The 21,237-nt window shown below is 57.1% G+C and overlaps 9 protein-coding genes across 9 annotated transcripts; 3 read left to right on the top strand and 6 right to left on the bottom strand.

Moving 5' to 3' along the window:
* Window positions 1-55: 55 nt before the first annotated feature.
* QBC33DRAFT_513640 (putative trans-2-enoyl reductase) lies at window positions 56-1,476 on the bottom strand (the record flags this gene model as incomplete). Its single annotated transcript, XM_060425993.1, has 2 exons — window positions 56-1,154; window positions 1,274-1,476. 2 exons carry the CDS (start codon window positions 1,474-1,476, stop codon window positions 56-58), a joined length of 1,302 nt encoding a protein of 433 aa, XP_060284908.1.
* A 237-nt stretch (window positions 1,477-1,713) lies between these two features.
* QBC33DRAFT_533384 (uncharacterized protein) lies at window positions 1,714-3,250 on the top strand. Its single transcript, XM_060427462.1, has one exon. It carries the CDS (start codon window positions 1,810-1,812, stop codon window positions 3,112-3,114), a length of 1,305 nt encoding a protein of 434 aa, XP_060284909.1. The 5' UTR covers window positions 1,714-1,809; the 3' UTR covers window positions 3,115-3,250.
* Window positions 3,251-4,350: 1,100 nt separating this feature from the next.
* Window positions 4,351-5,007, bottom strand: QBC33DRAFT_448337 (uncharacterized protein; the record flags this gene model as incomplete). Its single annotated transcript, XM_060424463.1, has 1 exon — window positions 4,351-5,007. The coding sequence occupies one exon, from the start codon at window positions 5,005-5,007 to the stop codon at window positions 4,351-4,353; it is 657 nt and encodes a 218-aa protein (XP_060284910.1).
* Window positions 5,008-6,139: 1,132 nt separating this feature from the next.
* On the top strand, window positions 6,140-6,909 carry QBC33DRAFT_533388 (uncharacterized protein). Its single transcript, XM_060427463.1, has one exon. It carries the CDS (start codon window positions 6,588-6,590, stop codon window positions 6,846-6,848), a length of 261 nt encoding a protein of 86 aa, XP_060284911.1. The 5' UTR covers window positions 6,140-6,587; the 3' UTR covers window positions 6,849-6,909.
* A 411-nt stretch (window positions 6,910-7,320) lies between these two features.
* Window positions 7,321-8,470, bottom strand: QBC33DRAFT_577171 (kinase-like domain-containing protein; the record flags this gene model as incomplete). Its single annotated transcript, XM_060430966.1, has 4 exons — window positions 7,321-7,917; window positions 7,968-7,997; window positions 8,063-8,381; window positions 8,412-8,470. 4 exons carry the CDS (start codon window positions 8,468-8,470, stop codon window positions 7,321-7,323), a joined length of 1,005 nt encoding a protein of 334 aa, XP_060284912.1.
* An 86-nt stretch (window positions 8,471-8,556) lies between these two features.
* Window positions 8,557-10,019, bottom strand: QBC33DRAFT_533390 (ubiquitin-conjugating enzyme E2 35). Its single transcript, XM_060427464.1, has 4 exons — window positions 9,587-10,019; window positions 9,440-9,528; window positions 9,222-9,353; window positions 8,557-9,158 (listed from the first exon to the last, which is right to left on the bottom strand). The coding sequence occupies exons 1-4, from the start codon at window positions 9,637-9,639 to the stop codon at window positions 8,980-8,982; spliced, it is 453 nt and encodes a 150-aa protein (XP_060284913.1). The 5' UTR covers window positions 9,640-10,019; the 3' UTR covers window positions 8,557-8,979.
* A 148-nt stretch (window positions 10,020-10,167) lies between these two features.
* QBC33DRAFT_606013 (uncharacterized protein) lies at window positions 10,168-15,668 on the top strand. Its single transcript, XM_060432292.1, has 2 exons — window positions 10,168-10,629; window positions 10,695-15,668. The coding sequence occupies exons 1-2, from the start codon at window positions 10,466-10,468 to the stop codon at window positions 15,241-15,243; spliced, it is 4,713 nt and encodes a 1,570-aa protein (XP_060284914.1). The 5' UTR covers window positions 10,168-10,465; the 3' UTR covers window positions 15,244-15,668.
* Window positions 15,669-17,527: 1,859 nt separating this feature from the next.
* QBC33DRAFT_513647 (Alpha/Beta hydrolase protein) lies at window positions 17,528-18,550 on the bottom strand (the record flags this gene model as incomplete). Its single annotated transcript, XM_060425994.1, has 4 exons — window positions 17,528-17,860; window positions 17,967-18,114; window positions 18,184-18,355; window positions 18,433-18,550. 4 exons carry the CDS (start codon window positions 18,548-18,550, stop codon window positions 17,528-17,530), a joined length of 771 nt encoding a protein of 256 aa, XP_060284915.1.
* Window positions 18,551-20,006: 1,456 nt separating this feature from the next.
* Window positions 20,007-20,618, bottom strand: QBC33DRAFT_448889 (NUDIX hydrolase domain-like protein; the record flags this gene model as incomplete). Its single annotated transcript, XM_060424494.1, has 1 exon — window positions 20,007-20,618. One exon carries the CDS (start codon window positions 20,616-20,618, stop codon window positions 20,007-20,009), a length of 612 nt encoding a protein of 203 aa, XP_060284916.1.
* Window positions 20,619-21,237: the final 619 nt, after the last annotated feature.

Consider the following 21,237-nt stretch of genomic DNA (forward strand, 5'->3'; position numbering starts at 1 on the left):
ACTTACACGCCATATTGCCGCCATCAGGATCTCTTTACTTCTTTTATATTATTTCTCATGTATCGCCAAACATGAAAACCCCCTTTCCGGCCCTGAAACCCTCCAGCGTGCCCTGCACGGCCTCCTTCAGCACCTTCTCATCGGTGCCCCAGTCCCACCTGATCTCCTGGGAGGGGACGTCGCTGAACTTGCCCTCCCTGATGAGGCCCAGTATCTCGTCGACGGTCCTCTTCTTGGCCTCCCTATCAGCATCAGCCCAACGACTCAGCCAGAAGCCCCTAAACCGCAAGTCGCGGAAGATGAGCAACCCCGTCGGCAGCGCCACGGGCTGCTTGGACATGGCGCCGTACGTCACCACAGTCCCGCCGTCGGACACGCACCTCGCCAGCGCCGTGGCCGACTTGCCGCCGACGCAGTTGAGACCCAACATGACGGGGTCCCTGCCCCCGCGGGTCCACTCCTCCTTCACCCGGGCCGCGAACCCGCGGTCCAGCAGCTCCCGCTCCGTGATCACCACGGTCGCGCCGAGGCGCCGGAGCTCGTCCTTCAGCGCGTCCGTCTCGGCCGGCGTGGGCCGCTCGCGCACCACGTTGATGCTGCGCAGGCCCCAGTGGCGGCCCAGCTGGATGGCCGCGCGCCCGACGCCGCTGTTGGCGCCGTTCTGGAGGAACCACGCGCCGCCGCTGGCCGGGTCGCCGGACGAGTAGCTCCGCACGCTGAGGCCGATCAGGTCGACGAAGTCGCGCAGCAGGCGGTATGCGGAGCACGGGTTGACCGAGACGGTGGCGGCCTGCAGCGGCGTGATGTCTCCGGCGTCGGCGTCGGCGTCGGCGTCGCGGACCTTGAGCAGGCTCGCCTCGGCGCGCTCGACGAGCGCGTGGGTCCGCCAGGTGCCGAAGCCCGTCCGCGCCGGTATGACCCAGTCGCCGCGGCGGAGGGACGCGACGCCCGAGCCGCGCGCGACGACCTCGAAGCAGGCCTCGTTGCCGGGCACGGCGGACGGGTCGGCTGTGCCGATCAGGTTCGTGAAGGTCGGCTTGGCGCCGTAGGTGCCCTGCACCGTGTTGACGTCCGCTGGGTTGATGGGCGCCGCGAGGGTGCGGAGGAGGACGGCGCCGTCGGGGAGGGTGGGCGAGATGGAGTGCGTGTGGAGCCTTGAGGTGAAGGGTTGTGTTAGTGTCTTCTCTTTTTTCCGCTTCTCTTTCTGGCAAGTCGTACGGGAAGAGGCATGAGAGGAATAGTGGCAGGTAGATTGGTAGACTAGCAGACTTACTTCAGAACATCGCTGGGCTCCCCGTATTTGGAGAAGACGAGTGCCTTCGCCTGGGTGTAGCCGTACGGTCCAGACTTGTGCCGGACCGCCGTCACCGGCTGCAGTGCTTTGTGCCGAGCGCCGAACGACCTGGCGATGCGCGGCGGGCTGCGGATCAGGCCTGAAGCGGCCAATCGAGCTGCCGGGGGCTGTAATGTCGCCATAGTGGGTTAATTACACTCGATTTCCTGCAGAATTGGTGTTGAGTTGCCCCGAACAAGAGGAGATCCGAGGTCTAGCGTTTTCGGCCATGAGGAAAAGCAATGACGTTAACAGCTGGGGAGCTTTGATCGAAATAACCAATCATGGGGCGGTAGGGGTGGATCTTGAGGCCCCTGCGTCCAACCTACCTAGGTAGACCCCTGCCCCTGGGGGCCGACGTTGTTCCTCCGCCAGAGATAGGAGGTTCCATTTCACGTACCTGCTCCTCGATCCACGATGTCAACTGTTCTTGATAAATACCAGCTTGCCGTGACCTTTCAGGACCATCTTTCATCATGTCCCTGACCAAGGTTCTCGAGGCCCACCGGCCCGAACTCTCGTCCTACGAGAAGTTGTACAAACACTTCCACTCAAATCCAGAATTATCCAATCAAGAAGTAGAAACTGCTTCCACCGTCGTCAACCATCTACGCAAAATCTCGCCAGACTTTGATATCCGCTCAAATATCGGAGGTCATGGTGTTGCCGCCATCCTTCGCAACGGTCCCGGGCCCACTGTGCTCTCCCGCGCCGACATGGATGCCCTTCCTATTGAAGAACGAACCGGCCTTGCCTACGCCAGCACGAAGCGAGTCGTTGACCTTCACGGTGGAGAGCAACCGGTGATGCACGCATGTGGCCACGACATGCACATCACCTGTCTCCTGGCGTATGCCGAACTCATGGTTTCTGCTAGAAACCAATGGCGCGGTACCATTGTCCTTGTCTTCCAACCTGCTGAGGAGCGTGGTACCGGTGCGCAGAGCATGGTGGACGACGGGCTGTACGATCCCAATCGCCACAATGTTCCTATCCCCGATGTAGTTTTCAGCGGGCACGTCGTTCCCGCGCGTGCTGGCGTCATCGGCGTCCGCCCCGGTACGATGGCCAGCTCTTGCGATAATCTGCGCGTCACCTTCCACGGTCGTGGTGGGCATGCGTCCATGCCGGAGCGTCTTGTGGATCCCATCGTCATGGCGTCCAGCGCCGTTCTGAGGCTTCAGACTCTTGTTTCCCGTGAAATCCATCCTAGTGAGCACGCAGTGGTTACCTGTGCAAGCTTCATTTCTGGGACTTCTGCGGAAAACGTTGTCAGTGACGATGCGACGATCACCATTGACATTCGTGCCAACAACCAGACTACGAGGCAGAAGTTATACGATGGGGTCCTGAGAATCGTGCAAGCCGAAAGCGCTGCGTCCAACGCGGTCGCCGTACCCACGGTTGTCCGAACCCGTTCCTTTCCCGTGACCATCAACGACGCCATGGTTACTGCACGGGTGGGGGAGGCTTTCCGCGATCATTTTGGCCCTGGTGATCACAGTTATGTCGCAGACTACCCCCGGCTCAGTTTCAGCGAAGACTTTTGTATTCTTGCGTCCGCTGTTGAAAAGCCGTCCCTACTATTCGCCTATGGCTGTACCGCACCCGACAAAGTTGATCAAGCGCAAAAAGAAGGTATATTGGAGAGCATACCAGGCAATCATAGTTCTCTCTTTGCCCCGCAGATTTTTCCTACGATGCAAATAGGCATAGACGCGTACGCTGTGAGCGCCCTTGCTTGGTTATCAGAAACTCAGGTAAATGAGTTAGGTAGGTAGGTAGGGGAGCCCGTTATGAAATACACGACAGAGATCATGCCAAGTCCGTACCTGCCCTCTTTATCACCACCAAAATTGAGATGGCCCGTGACTTCTACGTTGAACACCAACGGGCAAGTGTAACTGTAACGGTGGGGTCTTGCCATTCCGTCCCGCTTCGCATATATATCTCCTCACACTTCCCGCTGCGGCCCTGCGCCATATTGGCTGCAGTACCTCCGTACAACTGCCACCTGACAATTGGCCGTGTGTCGCTCGGCTCCCATTAAAGGGTCAAAGCGCTCTGCCACCAATGATGACATCTAAGTCCGGACCCCTCTCCTCACTTTTGCGGTTCATGGCCCAACTGAAGCCGTCTTATATTAAGAGTGTCACGAAAAAAAAAGGCGGGGCAGGGAGTGGTGACAGTCTTATGACAATTCCTGAGGGAATCGGTATTGCAAGAAGCGTGACCCCCTTCCACTTAGGTAGGTAGGTACCTAGGTATTGATCATATCTTCTAAAGACCAAGGTGCCTCCCTAGGCAGTACAGACAAAAGAGACTCGATACATGGCAGGACACGGGAAATTCCTTTTCTACTCCCACAATTATGATAAGCCAAGACCCGAGAAGCGTCACCCATATGGCTCCTCCCGGGAACCGTTGCCTGTCGCAAGGTGGTGCCAAAAGGAGATGCTCCCCCCCATTCCATCCTCTAGCAGACCTGGGAGATTTTTTTGAATGCATGTACCATGAAATGATGTTGAGAAGCCGTGCGTGAAGTCCGTCCTCGTGCTCCAACGAGCAAACGGGGCCGGAAGATGAATGCCTAACAGGCGAGGGGGAGGTCGAGGTGTAGAGCTCGTCAAAGAACAGCGCGGAAAGGGCAGCTGCTCTGGAATACACACAGAATGAATAGAAAAACAATTAAAAGGAAAACTTCGTGGGCAAATGAATGAGCTCGCGAAGGGCGAGCTGGGTATCTCGGTCCACATATCTCACTATCCACATCCCGTCCCCGAGGCGGCGACGACTCCTTCGAAATGCCGGGGGCCCAATTCGACTTGGCTCGGGAGGAAGGATCGTCTCTTCCAGAAGTCTCGGATGGCAACGCAACAATTGCGTCAAAAATGGGCCAATCTCGTCCCGTGCGCTCCCCCGTGTGCAAGAAGACGGTTCCAGAACTCTGGGAAATATTAAATAAAAGCTCTCGACCACGAACAGGGCGCCTAGCCAACTTTTGCCGTTTGCCCTGGTCATTTTATATCCTTGAACAGGTCGCTCCCCAGGCACCCGCCGTTGTTGAAGTCCAACGACGACTTCAACTCGCTAAGCTCTGGGATCATCGGCGGTGGCGGCCCTGTCGGTTTCTTCTCATTGGGTACCACAATGACGCTTGCCCTCTTGTTGCCGGCGTTGTCGTTACTCCTTAACCGGCTGAACCAGCCGCTCGACCTCTTGGCCTTCTTTGAATCCACAAAGCTGGCCGAAGTCCGGCTCACCGGCCGTTTGACATCACCCTCTGCCGGATCCTCGCCCTCTGCGTACGCTGTATTCAAGAGATTCTTGCTGAACAGGCGCCGGATGCTACCCTGGCGTGTCGAAAAGGTGGGTGACGCCGGGTTGTCGTCGGCGGGGCGTTTGGTGCCTCCAATGGTGGTCGTTGTGGCATTTGACTGGGGCGATGTGGAGGTGAGGCTGCCGTTCACCTTGCCTGTCTTTTGCCCCTCCTCTTTGGCTGGCGTCTTGGGTGGTGTCACAACCTCCTCTCTGATAGGGGACGGCGGCGGCGGCGGGATATCGGTGCCTTCGGTCAGGGACGAGAAGTTAAACTCGAGGGCGGGGAGCTCGAAGCGCTTAGCTGGCGCCGCGGCCACCGGGCTGGCTGTGGTGCCATCCGTTCTTGCCGGCATGATTTAATTTTTGGTCTGTTGTTCGACGCCAATTCGGGGGGATAGCTGGGCAGAGCTGTCACACGAGCGGCAGGCGTTTGATCGAGTTGACCGGCGCAGATGGACCTCCTGGATGAAGCAACGTACAGCCGACTTCCAGGAAGGGAGATAAGAGCTTAGGCAGGTGAATTGAGCGCCCAAGGTGTAAATCGTGCGCCTAGTTGAGCTCGACGTGGTTGAGATTATGCGCGTGTGTGCAAGACTTAAGCTGCAGGCTAAACGATGTCCAGGCTAAACGATGTCAAAGCGCGGTGACCGGGGAAGTTGGCTGCTGTCGACAGTTTGTTGGTTTCAAGAAGCCTTCTTTTGGTAGAAGGTTTAGTGTAGAAGTGGGCAAGGAAAGATGGAGGAGGACAAGAGGTCTGAGCGAAATGAGGTGCAGGTGAAGGAGCAGGTAGGTGGCTTGGGGGCTGGCAGTTGGAAGGGTGGCAGTCGCGTTGCACCCCAACCTCAAAAACGTGCAGTCTTATCTCGATTGGGAAGGAACGTCAAACCACAAATCAGCAAGAGCAAGAGCCGTTGGAAGCTGTGGGCAGATTCGGCGGAATTGCGGTTGCGATGGAAGGGGGCTGGTCGGGAAGAAAGGGGGTGGAGAAAACGGAAGATGGGGTGTCCCAGGAAAGGGAAATCTGGGTCCGCAGGATGGCGCAAAGCCCACGCCAGGTTCTGCGCTAGCGTAGGTAGTGTAGATGGATGTACCTATTATATTCTCTCTAGGTGTGGATGGAACCTGGAAGCCATCACCGTCTTCCTCCCGTACCAAGTTATTATGCGTAAACGTTCCTTGATAGCTTCACACTCCTAGTTCCAGTGTCTTCAATTAGATTGGGGATGCTAGCGATCATGCCGTCACAATGCAGGCGAACAGCTGCCAGTTGCCAGCTGCCAACCGGTATCATTTGCCTTGTTTTGTCCAAGGTAAGCAAGCAGAGCTCCAAGCTAACAAACGGAGGCGATCGCCCTAGCTAAAAAGAGAAACATTGCCCCTCGGCAGTGCAACCAGAAAAAAGGTTTGGCCGCTCCGTCCATCCTGCTGACCCCGGGCCTGGAAGCCGCGCATGCTTGGATAAACCAGGAAGTCTGCTTGATCGCTGTTTGTCCCGATGGCCGGCTCCCGACAGCACTCGGGGCTACTTCATGGGTAAGTTCATGCCAACAGGGAGTCAGTCTCTACTATGGTAGACAAATATTTGGTTCGGGACCATGTCAGACAGCCCGTCTGACGGAGATCCATGCCAACATTGGAGAAAACCAGGCTTGATAAGTCAGCAAATTCCCGATGAACCTTAGAAGCCACATCCCTGGGTCCCTGCCTGGAGCGTCCCGCGAGCGGCCCGGTCATTGGTGTCCCCGGTTTTGGCATGCATGTCTCGCCGTGGCGGTGGCATATACTTTTATTAGGTAGTTCCCGTCGGTATCCCCCAGTCTATACCCACACTCCCACCAAAATATACTTTGCAGAATAACTCGGCGACTCGAAACTCCTGAACCATGCCTGCATAACCTTTGCTAGGATCTGCACAGAACACATAGAATGCCGAATGATAAGAGGTTTGACTTGGGCAGAGATAAAGAAAGGACAAGTATCCCCTGAAGGGGACTTCCTCAGAACTGCGGAGGACAACTTCACTTCTTACCACCAGCCATTGATAACCCGGGTCAACAGGCTACGGAAGGCGGTGATTCCGAATGGCGGAAGGTGGAAGAACGAAGATGCAGGGCTGTATTCTCGGATGAAGGAAATCCTCCGCAAAGGCCGGAAGGACCCGAAGGTGGCGGATATACAGTATACCTCAATATAATAGGGCGCGGCAGGCCTCTTCTGGACTGTGGCTCATGGCCCTGGTTTCGCATCGCTTTCCATCTTGTGACCATCTCCTTGCCAGACCGGAACCTGTTCAGCTGCTCTTCAGATACCCAAGTTGATGGATCTCGTTCCGAGTCACCCAGAACTGCCCCAACTCGGACCGTCACAGGCGGAGGCACATCGACCGGCTTGAATGCGGATTGCGCGCCACTCCATCGATCGGGGGCGCGCGGGTCACCCTTCAAGGTGCGGCTGTCAACCCACGGCTATACAGTCGAGTCTAGCCGTGTCATTCGCGATGGGATCATGTTGATGGACCAAGTGGAAACCGAACTTCGATGTGCGCGTAACCGGTAGATTGGGAGCCTACCCATTGGGCATCTTTTGTCTCGTATCGTTCCAGTACATTCATGTAAAATCCCAACTTCCCCAGGTTTAACGTAGGCTCTTACTGCATAAGCCAGATTCTAGACGTTCTGGTCCGTAAGGGTTTCTGAGAGCTTAGCATCAGTCTGTTGGGCGGTTTCAACCCGTGCCACCATCCGCGCGTATTCCCTTCTCTCCTGCCATCGTAGTATCGTGCTTTCATCCAACGGCTGTCCGTTTTCATCATAGTTCCATGGTGCATCCATTGGAACTGGCACCGTCTCCAGGAAGAGTGGAAAGTCGACTAACTCCCAGGGCAACGTACACGCGCCCTCCCAATCGATGATGCCGATTATGTTATATCGCTTGTCAATGACAATGTTGCTGTGAAAGAAATCTCGATGCGTAACCGGAAACGGCCCACGATCTGTGGAGGACAGCCGGTCGGCCATTGCACAAACCGCGAATGGGAAGTCTTCGATGGACTTGAGAACTTCTTCCACCGGTCCGCCATTCATGCTTTTCCGGACCATGTCCATTGGCATTGGGAATTTAGCGTACGTCGCCCAGGCTTTGAAGAAGGCTGTTGCTGTCTCGAGAGGTCCGCCAATGTCAGGGAAAGGACCAATGTCATCAGTGCCGTCGTTGCCGCGCACTATTCGCCCAATCTTAGAGAAACGCAGCGATGTCATCTGTACCTGCCGATTCAATTAGCCAAGAGTAGTAAAGCTATGAGCTGGCAGCTTACTTGGATCTGGGCTACCGAGTTATAGAAGCTCTGCCGGTGTTCGTCAGGAATTTGCCCTTTGTTTGTTGCATACCGCCATTAGCATCAATAATCACATTTCCAGGAAAGAACTCCATCAGCATGAAGGCGACGCCTATGGGATTGTTGCCATTGACTTTATATCCAAACAGTCTAGGCACAGGTACATTTGTTCGGTCGCCGAGTAGTCTCATGGAGTCAATTTCGTTCTGTAGCTTCGTAGCCGATTTCTTCGTTGGCCTAGCCATTTGAATTCGTACAACCCATCGAGTTTTGTTCTCGAATTCGAGCAGGCGAACCAGGTGATGTAGGCCATTCGTGATGTCTGGACGCAAGTCACAGCGGAGGCCATGATTGAGCTTTGAGGCGTACAAACAGAACTCGTGCCAATCAGTTCTCTCAATGCAATCGCGCACCATACGTCACGAGGGCGAATCCTTCGGGTAGAAATCAGCGCCTTTCCAGTTCTGCCCGGAAAATGCCATGAGGACTAACTGCCACGCATTGGGGAGGGCAAAGGTGAAGGTGCAATGAGAGCGGGAACGTCGCCTGGGCGATGGGTGGAAGCCAGACGAACCTAGATAGGGTGCTACACTCATTGATACGCGTGTTGAGCCAGTTTTGTATCTGCCTCACATGGAGGGCCACTAAAAATTGCCAATCAACAGCCTAGTTGCGTGGGCCTGGCTTGTGAATTTGGTCTTGGCATGCCGCAGCCAAAGACAATAGTTTCTCCTTTTGATTTTGAAACTCCCAGTTGACACTTCAGGAACAATAAGGCTCAAACACGTCGTGGTTAGTCCATAACTCATAACTCCCGTCTCGAACTGAGCACCCCATGCTTTCTGCTGGAAGGCTATGTATCCTACCTGCCTAGCCTAACATCGTCATGCTAGACTGACCCCCAGTTGCATTTGCTATCCTTCAAACCCATCCACAGGAACCTTATGTCGCCAGCCCAAAGAGGCAACGACATAAGCAATCCTCCAGCCTCCTACTTTGGGACAGCATACTTCTGTGTCCATTCTCTTGCCGTCGCGATGGCGGCCTGCTCGTCCTCCTTCCAGCTCTTGGCCACGTCCGGGGCCAACGGATCATCGGGGTTGGGGGCCCCAAGAAGAGCCTGGATGGACAGCAGAATTGTACGGATTTGCAGTGCCGGGGACCAGTTATCTAGGGCACGTGTTAGCCCCAAAGACGGTGCAGTAAAGGAATATTTCTTATAAGAAGCCCTACTCTTGAGCACATCCAAGCAGATCCGGCCAAGCTTGTCGACGTTCGGGTGGAAGATCTTGGTAAGGAATCGGATCTTTGGGGGGGTCATCGGGTAGTCGTCGGGGAGAAAGAGTTCAAGTTTGAACACGCCACCTGTATGTATCGTAGTGTTAGAGATGGTCACTGCATTACAAGTACAACTCGCGCAAAAGGAGAGGGGAAGATGCGAAGATGCGAACCTTCGTAGGGCGACTGCGAGGGACCGTGGATCTCCACATCGAAGTAGCGGAGATTGTCTTCATGTGGAATAGCGCTGATTCCAGGGACACTGTCGCAGGCCATGTTAAATCGAGGTCGGGGAATACGAGTGCCATGTTGGTACGCACGGCTCGGCCATGAGCCGTTCTGTCTCCTTGACGATTCTCTTTGGTAGAGCCATTCTCGGCGCACTGCCAGGACCCTGAAAGCAGAAGATCTGCACCGAAGCTCTGCCCAGAGACGATTGTCTTCCAAAAAACGGCGCGGCAGAGGATTTGGGGTGTCCGTATGCGAGCTCCTAAACTCGAGATGCTATGAGACAAGACCCTGTGCGGACTCGAGGCTGACGGCGGGGTCTTGTTAGGCGGCAAGGGCGGTGGGGAGAGGGGCGCAAGTTGGCTGGGAATAGGCGCAAGCACACTGTGGTTGTTGAATGTAATAATCCCAAAAGCTGACAGAGTTCTGATGATGTATTTAAGAGTGCCTTGTGTATCGGTGGGTCTGGTTTATCAGTGTATGAGGCCGAAGGGGAGAGAACTTAGTGGTTTGTCAAGTCGTCGAGGCGAGCCTTGTGAAAGAACCGGCAGTAAATGGAAGTGGGCTGGCCGATTATTCCCTTTCCCGGCCAGGCCCAGACCCCCACTTCAGTGACTTGTATCCTCGCGCCAAAATTAGGTGCAAAGTACTTGCATCCAGACATTCCCATCCAGCCAGTTGGTAGCTCGCTGGTCTCCAACTGATTGATTGGTTCCTACCCTGCTTCTGCAACTACAGCTCAATCAAGCACATACGCATATTGGTCTCGCATCGGGGACTCATGCCAACCCAAACGCTTACGGCAGAGCGTAGCAATTACGGAAGAGCGCAATCAAGGAGCTGCTAAGGCAGTGATGCTTGGCAGAGCACGTCCGGCATTACTGTCATGATGAACACCAAGCAATGCTATAGGTGATCGCATTGGCCCCATCGCCCCATCGCCCCATCGCGACCAGGAGGCTCTCTTCACCATGCCTTCCGCTTTCGACCAGCTCTCAGACCCGCCAAAGAAGGGCAAGGCGATCAAGTCGGCCTTCGACAGTGACAGCTTCGATGCCGACGGTACCATTCACGTCAATGGCCTCGTAGGCTCTGCAACCATCTCGCCCTCGGGCCGGGATGTAGCCCTTGCCTCGTGAGTCCTGCGTCCCAACCACAAGGCGCCCATGCCCACGGTGATGCTGATCAGAGCTCAAATAGCCCCGAGGGTCTTGCTATCATTGATCTGGACTCTCCGTACAGTGCTCCTAGGAGACTGAGTAGCCATGGGCTACCGTGGCTCGTTGTCGACGTCCAGTGGTCTCCATTTGCGGCCAGGGACTACTGGGTTGCGTCGACTGCCAACCATCGATGCTTGGTTTGGAACCTAAACCTGCGGGATGATTCGCCCTCTGGTGCCATCGAGCACTCCTTGAAAGGCCACAGCAGGGCCATCACTGACATCAACTTCTCTGCCCACCACCCTGACTTCCTCGCCACCTGTGCTGTGGATGGCTACGTGCACTGCTGGGATCTGCGCCGGCCCAGGCAGCCTGCCCTCACCTTTTGTGACTGGTTCGCGGGCGCAACCCAGGTAAAGTACAACCGCCAAGACGACCACATTCTCGCCTCCTCTCATGACCGTTGGTTGCACATATGGGACGACCGCAAGGCTGTCGAACCTCTGAAGACTATAAGTGCCCACACGTCCAAGATCTACGGACTAGACTGGAACCGCACGCGGGCCACGGGCGTCGTCACTTGCTCCTTGGACAAGAGCATCAAGTTCTGGGATTATGGGAAAGAGGATGACGTTGCGGAAAGAGTCATCCGGACAGACTTTCCGGTCTGGCGAGCTCGCCATACGCCCTTCGGCTGGGGCCTTCTCGCCATGCCCCAGAATGAGCCGGGTAATCTATATCTCTACGACCGGCGTGCATCTCCGGACGACCCCGTGGATGGCCCTACTGACCCGGTTGCCACCTTCACCGGACACGGGAACCATAAAGTAAAGGAGTTCTTGTGGCGGAGCCGAGGCGGTATTACCGAGGACGGCATGGACACTCGCGATTTTCAACTGGTATCCTGGGGCGAGGACAACGAATTGAGGCTTCAAAAGATGGAGCCAAGACTCCTCGAGTCCGTGGGGTTTTACAGAGGGCTTCCCGCGAGGAAGAACCTAAACATCACCCGGAGGGGCGCCGTTTACAAGACCTTCCGAACGGTGGATGACAGCGTCCACCGAGACCGGCGGAGCGCCACGATGAGTGATCCTCGTCCCGGAAGCGGTGGCGCAATCGGTCGCCGAAGCGCACTCACCTTGAGCATGCATGCCCCTCACCAACGGGTTGGCCCAAACTGGAGAGGGCCTTCGATGAAGGGCAAAATGCCTTCGCACAAAGATACCGACCGAAGCGAGCTCCAAATCGGCTGGATGAAGGGCATCACACTTGCCAGGAGGAAGGCAAGCCCGGGCACCCCGGCCCGTTCTGGATCCAAAGATTCGACCATGTTCGGCTCCAATTATCACGACAATGAGTGGGCTGAGCCCGAGACGGTCCAGGAAGAATTCGTCCGTATCAGCAATCAACTGCCGAATGTGAAATGGGAGAACATCGACATGGATGCACTTACCCTGAGAGCCTCTTTGAAAGGACCCTGGGGTGCGGATGGCGAGACAGTCTTCATCAAGGTGAAGGTGGATATCCCAACCAGCTATCCCAAGTCGAAGGCACCCAAGTTCATGATCGAGAAGACTCTGTTCGTTTCAGAGGAGACGCACGACAGGATTGAGCGGGGGGTCAACCACATTGCGAGCCAGTTCCTGAAGAGGAATGAGAACTGTCTCGAGGTTGCCTTCTCATACCTGCTCGGCGAGGTCGACCTCGAGACCAGCACGACGCTCTTCAAGAACGTACGGGACCTGGACGATGACTTGGACGGCCTAGCGGCGGACGAGAGCTCCAGCGAGGAGGATGACAATGACATTCCCCCGGGGGGGTCTGCCTCGATGTCGCAAGAGCTTACAGCGAGCACCGAACTAGATCCTGCAGCTACACTCGCGCCGACACAGCGTATTATAGTCCCGCCCCCTCCCAGGCTCTGCAGTGCGCGCTTTTCAAACGATGGCAGGCTTGTATGTGTCTTCCCGACCAAGGACCAGAAAGCCAAGGCGCTGTTCTCTCTTACGTCGACGGATAATTACCGAGACCACTCCAAAGGTGAACCAAACTTTGCGGGATTCGGCCGCCTTACCCTGGATTCCCCTCCGCCCAAGCCAAGATACGCGAATGACGAGACTTCCGCGACGGACGACCAGTCGGGCGAGTCGGACGAGTCGGACAGCTCAACCTCTTCGAGTGATTCAGAGTTGACGGCTAAGCATAGGATAAGTCTGTGGTACCAGCCGGGTCTAAGATTTCGAAAAACGTGGAGCACGAATGAATCCGCCCGGTCAAGTGGGGGAGGTACCGGCGCGGGGACAGGCACCGGGACCGGAACGAGCAGAAAACGGCCGGGGAAACCGAAGAACATCTTGTCAATCTACGACTTCAGGGGTTACCTGCCCTCGAAGAAGCAATTTGCTGAAGAGTACGCCATCTTCGGCGGCGGGTCGGATGTATGCGAGCACAACGCCGAAGTGGCGAGGAAGTATGGGCACACAGATCTTGTCGATATCTGGAAGTATGCAGCGCTTCTGCTGAGGAAGGGTATTCCCTTGGAGTTGCACGAGCAACGTAACCAAAACGAGTCGGTGCTGGTCATCGCCAGAGACGCCGTGTCACGCTCTCAAGACGAGGGCGAGGAGACAGGGCTCTCCGCCGGGGCTGGCCACACCAGCCTCTCGGGCCGGGTCAAATGGGGCCACCATCCACTGGCACTGGAGTTCATCAACGACCTTTTCGACTATTTCGACAAGATAGCAGACATTCAGATGCTGGCCATGCTTTCATGCATATTCGGCGACTCGTCCACTGAGGACAGCGTGGCTTACGCAGAATCCCACCTGACCCAGCCGGAGACACCGCTACCCATGAAAGCACCGTCGTTCTCGCTGGAGTACTTCCCGACAGATCCCGCCTTATGGAACAACAACTACAAGAGCCAAGCCAGCTCTGCCATCACCACGCCCAGGACGGCACACACCCCAGCCATGTACTCGGGCTCGCAGGGTTCGGAGGACATCACTTGGCTGGGTGAGCCGACATCGCACTCGTACTCGTGTGGAGAGACACCGCCGAAATCGATAAAGCATCCCTTCCGCGACATAGGCCAGGTGCACAGCTTATCGAGCTCCCCCGATAACCGCCTGTTCCGCAGGCAAAACCCGGCCATTACGGCGGCCCTCACCGCGAGTCTGCCACGTGCTTTGGCAGGTATGGTCTCCGGGTCGCCTCCGGATCCGTCATCAAGAAAACGGCCGAGCCCTGCCGAGACGGTATTGAGCAACTTGGTGCCCAGCAACGTAACCTGGGGCGGCTCGACGGTCATGGGGGCGACAAGCGAGCCCTCGGGGACGGCGAGGACGTCGACGTCTGACGACGACTATCGGCGGGACGAATTGATATCCATGATTCCCGTGGCCATTTCTTGCGTCCCCGAGAACCAAGGTCTCTTCGACGACGACGGATGGATGTCAGCACCGCTCCTCGCGCCGAGCCGCCACCCCATGTGCGCCAACTACCGCTACGCATATGCGGAAATGCTGCAGATGTGGGGCCAGCCACTTGCCCGCCTCGAGATCATGAAGTTCAACGTTCTCAAAGAAGACTTCGGTGGGGCCTCGAGCGCGTATGGCGGAACGGCGGATGGCAGCTACCACGAATCCCACACGGGGCCGGATGCGAACGGTCACACAACCCACGGCACCGGCACCACGTCGCCCGCGATCCCCTTTGGCGGTCGCAAAGAACAGCTACAGGCACTCCTCGCCTCGGGCCGCGGCCTGGACGTCACGGGCATCTGCCGCGTGCACGAAACCCAGCTCGACCCTCTCGAGTACTCGCGCTCGACAGACGGCCTCGTGGGCGGTGCCGTCGGCACCTGCCAGCGCTGCCACCGGGGGACGGTCCCGCAGACGCAGCTGCGCTGCGTCTACTGCACCGAGCCCATCGACGCCCTCTACCCGGCCTGCCTGGGCTGCGGCTGCGCCAGCCACGAGGACTGCCTCGCGGAATGGCACGCCGCCGGCGAGACGGGATGCCCCGCCGGCGACGAGTGCGAGTGCGTCGACGAGGCCAGCAACGGCCACGTCGAAAGCTGGCCCGCCCTCCAGGCCGCCGTCTCCATGGCGCGGATGCGCACCGAGAAGCCCAGCTCCCTGGGCAGCACCCTCGGGCGGACCAGGCGGACGTCGGTGCCGGCGAGGTTGGGCCCGGGCGCGCACCTCGCGCTGCTCGGGGACGACAAGCACGACGACGGCCCGTCCCACGGCGGCGGCGGCGGCGGCCACGGGCGGGCTCGTTCCCAATGGGCAGTCGGCGGCGGCGGCAGCAGGAGCGGCACGCCGCGCCGCGCGGGGAACGACGACGAGGAGGAGGGCGGCGACAGGGAGGACTGGGAGAGCGTGGGGTCCAGCCAGGGGATCCCGTCGGTGGGCGCTGGGCTGGGGGGCAAGCCGGTGCCGCACGGGGACGAGCCCGTGTCGGCGGCGCGGCTCAGCCTCGGCCACCGGCTGAAGAAGTCCCTGGGCGAGTCGGCGAGGCCCGCGGCGCTGAGGAGGAAGTCCGGGGGCGTGGCGACGTGGAGGAGGACGGCGGGGCTGGGGTGAAGGCTGGGTGAGCTGTATGTTAGGTGTGACTGACGAGAGAACTTGTCTCGCTGGCCTAGTATAGGTACAATACCTAGGTAGGCATGCATGAGGGTCGGGCACTGGGGCGGCGCTGTACACCTACTGTTTCTACACCAGGGTTTGATTATCTGCATTGAAAGACGAGAGATTTGACGTTTGGTTGAGCAGCTGAAACCATGAAAATGGTGATTATTCTGGTCAGCAAAGCGTCAAGGGGAACTAGGTCGACAACAGCCCGTATCATCGACTCCTCAGGGCCTGTGGCAGAAGTCAAAGAGCCCGCACAGGCAAGGTCATGATGCGTTTGATTAATTTGACTTTCCAAAATTGCACTCGGCCTGCGGTACATGCTTTAAATCAGATCAAACCACCCAAACCAAAAAAGGGGAGAGAACAAAAAAAAAAAAAAAAAGGCCTCTAATTATCCCAGCTGTTTGCCCTGGCTGCAGTACTTCTCCCTGTGCCGCTTCAAGTTATCCTTCCTACCCTTGAAGGTCTTGCCACAGCCCGGGCAGTTGATCGTCTCGCCCATGTGAACTGTCTTCTCGTGCCGCTGGGCGTCCCTCCTCGACCCGAACGTCTTCCTGCACGGGACACAGCTGTGGAGCGCAGTCGCCAGGTCTCTGTCGATTGTCAGCTTGGCACACACTCAAGGCCTGTTGGGGGGTGGTTGGGGTTTACAGTGCCCCGTGGAGCCGGGTCCGTCTTACCTTGGCTTGCGGCCGCTCCTGTCCTGCTGCTGCTGCTGCTGCTGCTGCGCAACCGGACCCGTCCCGCCGTGTCCGCCGCCGCCACCGCCGCCCGCCGGCTGCATCCAGTCCCCCCCCAGCGTCGGCGTCGGAGACGGCGTCGGGAACGCGGCGGCGACGGCGTCGTGTGGGGAATAGTGGCAATAACCGCCGCCGCCGCTGCCGCCTTCCGCAGTGTCCGCCGCTGTCGCCCCGCGGGGTTGGTATTGTTGCTGTTGTTGATACTCCCCGGGGAGGCCGGGGAGCCAAGGGACGGGAGGGAGCGCCGGCCCGGTGGGGAGATATCCCCACGTCATGTTGGGCTTGGGGACGCAGAGCACGCACCCGCGCTCGCACCCGCCCCCGCCGCCGAGGTGGATCTCCTGTGGCGCCTGGATGCTGCGAGCCGCCGTGCTGTTGGTGGTGGTCGTCGTCGTGGCGTTGTTAGTGTACCCCGGTTGGAGATCTAGGGCTTGCGTCTCGACGGTGTCCAGGGGGACATCTTCCCCAACCTCGCCAAGGGAGCGAGTAAAGTCGTAAAATCTGGAGTCCTGGCTCATGTCGTCGAGATCATGGTTGATGTTCATCAAGTCCTGGTATATCGGCGTGCCGAGGCCGCGAGGTTGGTCTGAGGATACTGCTGCTGCTGCTCCTGCTCCTCCAAACACCGGGATGGAAGAGGCGCTCCAGTGGTGCTGGTTGGGCCCGGGGTCATACCAGTTGCTGGGATTTGTTCGATGCATGTTGATCCAAGGACGCGGACAAGGAGAGAGGTGTGGTTTTGGTGTTGACCTCCCTGCTCGAGGTATCTGGTCTGGGTATTGAGTTTGTTCGTCTTGTATCTTGGTTTTGGGAGCCAGAGCCGACCTTTGGGTGAGCTGCGTGAGTAAGGAGGGATAGATTTGCGGATGGTAGCCTGGGCAGTGCTTGGGCACTTAACACACGATGAGGCTCGGCGGTTCAAGGGACTGATTTTGTGATGGTGATAGGAGTTGTGAGTTATGAGTTTCTCTAGGTCACTGAGGGATGGATGGCCCGCAGATCTACGACAGCGACGGCAGCTATTAATACTTTTACCTCTCCCCATTATTCTCTAACCTTCTGCATTGTAGTCATCTTGCAATACTGCGTTCTGAGGCTCGCCTGCCACAGGGAGGTGGCAAGTTACACCACCGAGGCATACCATGGAGACGCAACGATCCCGTCCTGGGCGAGGGAGAACCAGCACTAGGTGAGAATGGGAAACAACACTGTTAGGATAGGAGCATCACCCAAGGACGGCGCCGTAACACTTTGGAGAACGGCATTCGTGAGGCCCCCTATCGACACTACCTGGATTCCAGGCCTTTCCCGTTCCAGCTTGCCTTGTCCTACACCTGTGGAGAACTGGGGATTTCATACTTTCATTTCCATACCTTCAGATTACACCAAATCCAGGGCCACGATGCCTATTGGCCCACTAACACAGCCCTCCCCGCATCCCACCACTTGCCGTCACACCTGCCAGTGAATCCCTTCCAGTTCTCGCCAGTGAATCACTTCCAATTCTTCCCAAAGAATTCCAGCAGCGTCCTGTACCCCCTCGCGTACTCCTCCTTGACCCTGCTGTCCGACAGGTCCGCCCGCGCGGCCATGAAGCCGTGGACCTGGTCGGAAAAGGTCTCGACGTGCTTAGGCCCCTTGAGGTTCTCCTCGAACTTCTTGATCACGTCGGCCGGCTCCTCCTTGGACGCCAGCAGCGCCATCGGCACCTTGACGCCCTCGGCCTCCTTGGGGTCGACCATTGCCGGGTGGATCTGCGCCGCCACGCTGAATGGGTTCGAGTCCGCCGTCACCGTGAGGGAGACAACTTTCCCTCCCCAGCAGTACTGCGCGTCGTCATGTCTCGTCAGCGGGTGGTTTTGACTTGGCGTCGGGGCGGGTAAGGGGGAAGCAACCGAGGGGGGGGAGGGAATGGGGTGTCCGCCAACTTACGCCGATGATGGCCCATGACTTGATCGAGGGGTTCTTCGCCTGGAGAGCCTTCACGAAGGCGGGGACCTTGCCCGCGATCTTGGGGGGCGGGAACTTCTGGAAGAAGGCACCGAGATTCTTTTTCTTCTCTTCGGTGTTGGGAGGGTACCTGTGCCAGGGGGATTAGTGGGACGGCACCGTCGCGATGGGGTGTTCGGGAAACTGGCTGTCAACGTACCAGTCGATTGGGCAGGGGCTGCCCTTGAACCAGTCCGGTATGAACACCTTGTACTTGGTGTGATCGTCGCTGGTCGCCAGAATATCGGCGCCCTGAAGGGTCTGTTCGAAGTAGCCGAAGATGTCATAGATGGCCACGATGCCCTTTGTGGCGTCAGAGGGTCCGGTTACGTCTTGGTTAAGTCGTCGTTAGTTGGGATCGAGAGCCGGCACTTCCACCGCAATGAAGTGCATAATAGGATGACCATACAAGTCTTGTAACCTCCAAGCTCTTGGTAGGAGCCTTTGGCATGATACCCCTTCGAGACAACTGGAGGGATGTTGCAACAGGCCTCATTGTGACCGTGGGTAGCTGGCATGGTAGACATCTTAGCTGCTTGATTGATGTTTGATTTGCCGATGAAGTTGCTCGTGAAGGTCTGGTGATGATTTTCTGATGGTGTGCAGTGAAAGCTTCTAGACGGAGGGGGCGTCGAAAGGGAGTTGAGAGGACGGGCAGGCTTATGGCTGCCGGGAAGATGTTGCAAATATGTACTCTGAGGGGCTAGTGAGGTAGGACTTGCAGACACGGGAACTTGGAGGGTTGATGGAAGACGGAGGGGTTTCGGTGGAGGCATTGAACCTCACTCAGTCTTTTACTTGTTGGATCTGATAGATACGGGTATGTCTAGGCTCACTTCGGGCCGATTTTGATCGGGAATGAGTCCTCTTGATGCCTTCCAGGTGTCAAAATTCCAAACTCGACAGCTCAAGTTATTGCTTCTTCCTCACTACCGTACTTGATATTTCTGAACCATGGTTCCATCCATGCACATAAGGAGGGGTAGCTTCTTTGATTGTTGGGCTTGGGACGTTGAAGGCGGGGTAGCTCCCTCCTCCCCTGCCATTGATGTCACTGCTTACCCCACAAGCGACTACAGTCAGCGGTACCTACGTCAGAGCTGAGGAATCGAGAAGTTAGCCTATCTGATTGGATTAATTCGTTCTCTGATCCTCGACTATGTGTAAAGTTGTCGGTATCTGCCATTGAGCATTGTCGTAATCATGACACTTGACACTCAGGAATGCGCAGTGAGACCAGGTATCGAGGGCTGTGGCTAAAAATGGTATGTGTGGAGGTACTTGCAGCTGACAACTTGTTTTGTCATCCTATCCCACCTGTTAGCACTTGTCTCTCTTGTCTCTCTTGTACAGGACCTCCCTCTCTGTTCAAAGCCAACCAACAACCAATTTATATACCTAGTATCCCCTACCAGTCGACCTGTGTTGGTCCCGGCGAGGGCACCAAGGAGGGTCTCATACAGTAGTATATCGAAGGCTTTCCAGTGAATCGACACGAACCTCCTATATCTTCAAGGGGAATATGTCACACGTATGGCTTGTAGGCATTAATGTCTAAGTTTCCACCTTGTGCATCGATTTGCTTGGCGAAGGAGACAGCCAGTACGAAATCATTCATAAATTAGGATCTGGAGGCTTTTCAGCCGTCTGGCTTGTTCAAGTAACTTTTTTGGACTGAAGGAGCCTCCTCAGCGTCTCTCCACCAATGGCGTTTTGTCTCACCCATGGATATCTGGACCTCCCCGCTGTAGAACAAGTGCGAAAGACACTCAAGGGTTCTACTACTCTTCCCCTCAACGCCGTCCCTCCAGGCTCGAGCAGGTTCGTTCGTCGATGCTCTATTGTGTTCTATAATACCTATCCTCGCTCGCCATACACCTGTATTAATGGTCATACCAATCCCACTTGCTCAACGCCCAGCGCCCAACCAGCAAATTGAAGCCACACTCGACCCGACGTCCACATCCCGTGCGCCCTCTCAGCTCATCCCGCCATCTGATAGCCCGACCGCCTCGCATCCTCCAACGCCTTCCGGACGATATCCGCCTCGGCCCTGAACCGCAGCAACGTGGCCGCCTCGGCCGCCGGCGCCCAGACCTCCTTCAGCTTCTTCCGATCCCGGGGCGTCCCGGCGCCCCGCGGCACCGCCGAGTCCGCGATGGCCGCATAGTAGAAGACGACCTTGTCCGCCGGCGTCGACGACTGCGGGTCCGGATACCGGCAGCAGCCGATGAACTCGGTGCTGAGCCGGCCCTCGGTCACCTCCCGGGTGGGCCTCAACCCGACATCGCCGCCGTTGCCGCCCTCGTCCTCGTCCTTGTCGGATGGCGGGGTGGCTCGGGTGGCTATCTTCAGCCGTAAGGGGGTTGCGTGAACGCCCGTCTCCTCGTATGTTTCCCGCAGCGCCGCCGAGAGCATGTCCTCGCCAATGTTCTTGCGGCCCTTGGGCAGTTGGTAGATGTTGAGGTGGCGGTTCCAGATGAGGAGCACCTTGCACGCGGCCGGGTCTATCGTCACGGTGCCGCAGGATACCACGCAGGCTTCGGATGGGTGGAAGGTCATGCTTCTGTCGATCTCCTCGAGGTCCAGGTCCATCTTGACCCCCGTTTGTTGAGACTATGTGATGTGACTGACGGTGTCGGAACTTTCCGGTTGTTGTTGTTATTGTTGTCCGATGTTTAGAGATGTGCAGACGAAAAGGGGCTCTTCATGTGGTTCTAGCGACCGGCCAGTGTCGACGGTAAGGTTTGCTGTATTCGAGTTGGATGGTCAGATGCCGGGAGATCGTTGCAAATCTTCACCAGTCCGGCGGCATCCTTCCTTCCCCTTTTAAAGAGGGAAGGATCGATCCGAATCTTTTATCTGCCACGCGAGGTTCCCCTGGTTCGGTGGGATGAACAGAGCGAATCATATCCGAGGAGGCGGTCGTACGAACAGACGACAATGGTCCTGCGAGACTGAAAAAGTGAAAAGTGAGTATGCGTATACGGGTGGGTAGGGAGCAGCGTAGATAAGCACAGGCTCAAGTCCTGGACGGGACAGGGTGCGAATCTCAGCCTGCTTTGCCTTTTCTCTCCTTGCTCAGGGAAGGCCTCCGCTTGCTGGGGGTTTCTATTCCTTGGAGCGTGTTGAGGGATTGACCGGACAGCGAATTGGCGGTGTCACCGCTCTGCAAGTTCGACGGCATCTTCCCTTGGGTACATAGACTCAATTA

Source organism: Phialemonium atrogriseum, assembly GCF_030411735.1.
Source record: "Phialemonium atrogriseum strain 8032-3 unplaced genomic scaffold QBC33scaffold_8, whole genome shotgun sequence".
NCBI classification, from domain to species: Eukaryota; Fungi; Ascomycota; class Sordariomycetes; order Cephalothecales; family Cephalothecaceae; genus Phialemonium; species Phialemonium atrogriseum.

Bases quoted from the DNA above. Each gene is read 5' to 3' on its own strand.
- QBC33DRAFT_533390 (XM_060427464.1), bottom strand. From the start codon at position 9,639: ATGGCTCTACCAAAGAGAATCGTCAAGGAGACAGAACGGCTCATGGCC. The intron at 9,529-9,586 runs GTGCGTACCAAC...GGCCTGCGACAG, and splicing joins GAACGGCTCATGGCCGAGCC to TGTCCCTGGAATCAGCGCTA. The intron at 9,159-9,221 runs GTAGGGCTTCTT...CACGTGCCCTAG, and splicing joins CTGCTTGGATGTGCTCAAGA to ATAACTGGTCCCCGGCACTG.
- QBC33DRAFT_533388 (XM_060427463.1), top strand. From the start codon at position 6,588: ATGATAAGAGGTTTGACTTGGGCAGAGATAAAGAAAGGACAAGTATCC.
- QBC33DRAFT_533384 (XM_060427462.1), top strand. From the start codon at position 1,810: ATGTCCCTGACCAAGGTTCTCGAGGCCCACCGGCCCGAACTCTCGTCC.
- QBC33DRAFT_606013 (XM_060432292.1), top strand. From the start codon at position 10,466: ATGCCTTCCGCTTTCGACCAGCTCTCAGACCCGCCAAAGAAGGGCAAG. The intron at 10,630-10,694 runs GTGAGTCCTGCG...GAGCTCAAATAG, and splicing joins CGGGATGTAGCCCTTGCCTC to CCCCGAGGGTCTTGCTATCA.